This window comes from Podarcis pityusensis, assembly GCF_964106645.2.
Source record: "Podarcis pityusensis genome assembly, chromosome: 1".
Lineage (NCBI taxonomy): Eukaryota > Metazoa > Chordata > Lepidosauria > Squamata > Lacertidae > Podarcis > Podarcis pityusensis.
In genome coordinates, this window is record NC_138028.1 from 119,094,311 (window position 1) to 119,096,478 (window position 2,168).

Below are 2,168 nucleotides of genomic sequence, written 5' to 3' on the forward strand. Positions count from 1 at the left end.
AGCTTTTCCAAAACTTCTTCTGCAGCTGTTTGGTAAGTTAAACTTTTGAAACTTTTTTTGGGTTTTTTGGAATTTGGGTTGGGGTGTTTAGAATTCAAGGACTTGGTGTTGGGGAGGGGTTTGCAAGAATCTGGGAGCTTGTGTGGTTTTTTTCTGCATTTTTATGATTTTCTGTGACCATTGGGCCATGTTTATTTTTTTTTAAAAAAAATCTGGCTTTGAATTTTTGAATTTCTGTGTGCTGGGTGGATGGGGGAACAGCTGGGGAGGGGTTTGCAAGAATCTGGGAGCTTGTGTGTCTTTTTTCTGCATTTTTATGATTTTCTGTGACCATTGGGCCATTTTTATTTTTATTTTTTTTAAAAAATCTGGGTTTTAAATTTCTGAATTTCTGTGTGCTGGGTGGATGGGGGAACAGCTGGGGAGGGGTTTGCAAGAATCTGGGAGCTTGTGTGTCTTTTTTCTGCATTTTTATGATTTTCTGTGACCATTGGGCCATTTTTATTTTTTATAAAAAAAAAAATCTGGGTTTTGAATTTCTGAATTTCTGTGTGCTGGGTGGATGGGGGAACAGCTGGGGAGGGGTTTGCAAGAATCTGGGAGCTTGTGTGTCTTTTTTCTGCATTTTTATGATTTTCTGTGACCATTGGGCCATTTTTATTTTTTATTTTTTTAAAAAAATCTGGGTTTTGAATTTCTGAATTTCTGTGTGCTGGGTGGATGGGGGAACAGCTGGGGAGGGGTTTGCAAGAATCTGGGAGCTTGTGTGGGTTTTTTTTGAATTTTTATGGTTTTCTGTGACCATTGGGCCATGTTGTTTTTTTTTGAAAAAAAATTCTGGGTTTTAAATTTCTGTGTGCTGGGTGGATGGGGGAACAGCTGGGGAGGGGTTTGCAAGAATCTGGGAACTTGTGTGGGTTTTTTTTGCATTTTTATGGTTTTCTGTGACCATTGGGCCATGTTGTTTTTTTTGGAAAAAAAATTCTGGGTTTTAAATTTCTGTGTGCTGGGTGGATGGGGGAACAGCTGGGGAGGGGGTTGCAAGAATCTGGGAGCTTGTGTGGGGTTTTTTTTTGCATTTTTATGGTTTTCTGTGACCATGTTGTTTTTTTTTTGAAAAAAATTTCTGGGTTTTGAATTTTTGAATTTCTGTGTGCTGGGTGGCTGGGGGAACAGTTGAGGAGGGGTTTGCAACAGTTGGGGAGGGGTTTGCAACAGTTGGGGAGGGGTTTGCAACAGTTGGGGAGGGGCTGGGGGAACAGTTGAGTTTTTTGAAGACTTTGGTGATTTTTAAAGCTTTCCCAAAACTTCTTTTGCAGCCATTTGAGGATTTTGAAGACTTTGGTGATTTGCAGCCATTTCGTAAGTTAAACTTTTAAAACTTTTTTTGGGGTTTTTGGATTTTGGGTTGGGTGTTTGGAATTCAAGGACTTGGTTCTGGGTTTGAATTGCTGTTTTTTTTTTGCTTTTTCTGAGTTTACAAAGGTAACAGCTGTGCTGCCATGGGACCCAAGAAGACTGCTGCTGCTGCGGAGGCCGGCGAGAGGAAGAAGGAGAAGGTGACGCTGGAGATGAAGAAGGAGATCATCCGGAAGCACGACGGTGGAATGCGTGTGACGGACCTCGCCAGGGAGTACGGCAGGAACCCATCGACCATCGGGACCATCCTGAAGATGAGGGAGAAGATCCTTGCGACTGATGCAGCCAAGGGAGTCACCAGGATCGTGAAGAACCGCCCAGCTGTTCTGGAGGAGGTCGAGAAGTTGCTGCTCATCTGGTTAGAAGAGAAGCAGCGTGCAGGGGACACAGTGACTGAGGCCGTCATTTGTGAGAAGGCCAAGGCCTTGCACGCAGACCTCATCCGGGAACAGCCATGAACCTCGGCCGAGCCAGAAGTCTTCAAGGCAAGCAGAGGCCGGTTTGACCGGTTCAAGGCAAGATCCGGAATCCACAGCGTGGTCAGGCATGGAGAGGCTGCCAGTTCTGATGTTCCTGCGGCTGAAGACTTTGCCTTGGAGTTCCTGGAGGTTGTGAAGACGGAGGGCTACGTTCCACAGCAGGTCTTCAACTGCGACGAGACCGGGCTGTTTTGGAAGAGGATGCCCAAAAGGACTTTCCTCACACAGGAGGAGGCCAAGTTGCCTGGCCACAAGCCCATGAAGGACCGT

General features: G+C 45.2%; 1 protein-coding gene across 1 annotated transcript; it reads left to right on the forward strand.

Annotated features, from left to right (window-relative positions):
- Positions 1-1,168: 1,168 nt before the first annotated feature.
- Positions 1,169-1,877, forward strand: LOC308463314 (putative CENPB DNA-binding domain-containing protein 1; the record flags this gene model as incomplete). Its single annotated transcript, XM_080981577.1, has 2 exons — positions 1,169-1,362; positions 1,486-1,877. Exon 2 carries the CDS (start codon positions 1,503-1,505, stop codon positions 1,875-1,877), a length of 375 nt encoding a protein of 124 aa, XP_080837703.1. The 5' UTR covers positions 1,169-1,362; positions 1,486-1,502.
- Positions 1,878-2,168: the final 291 nt, after the last annotated feature.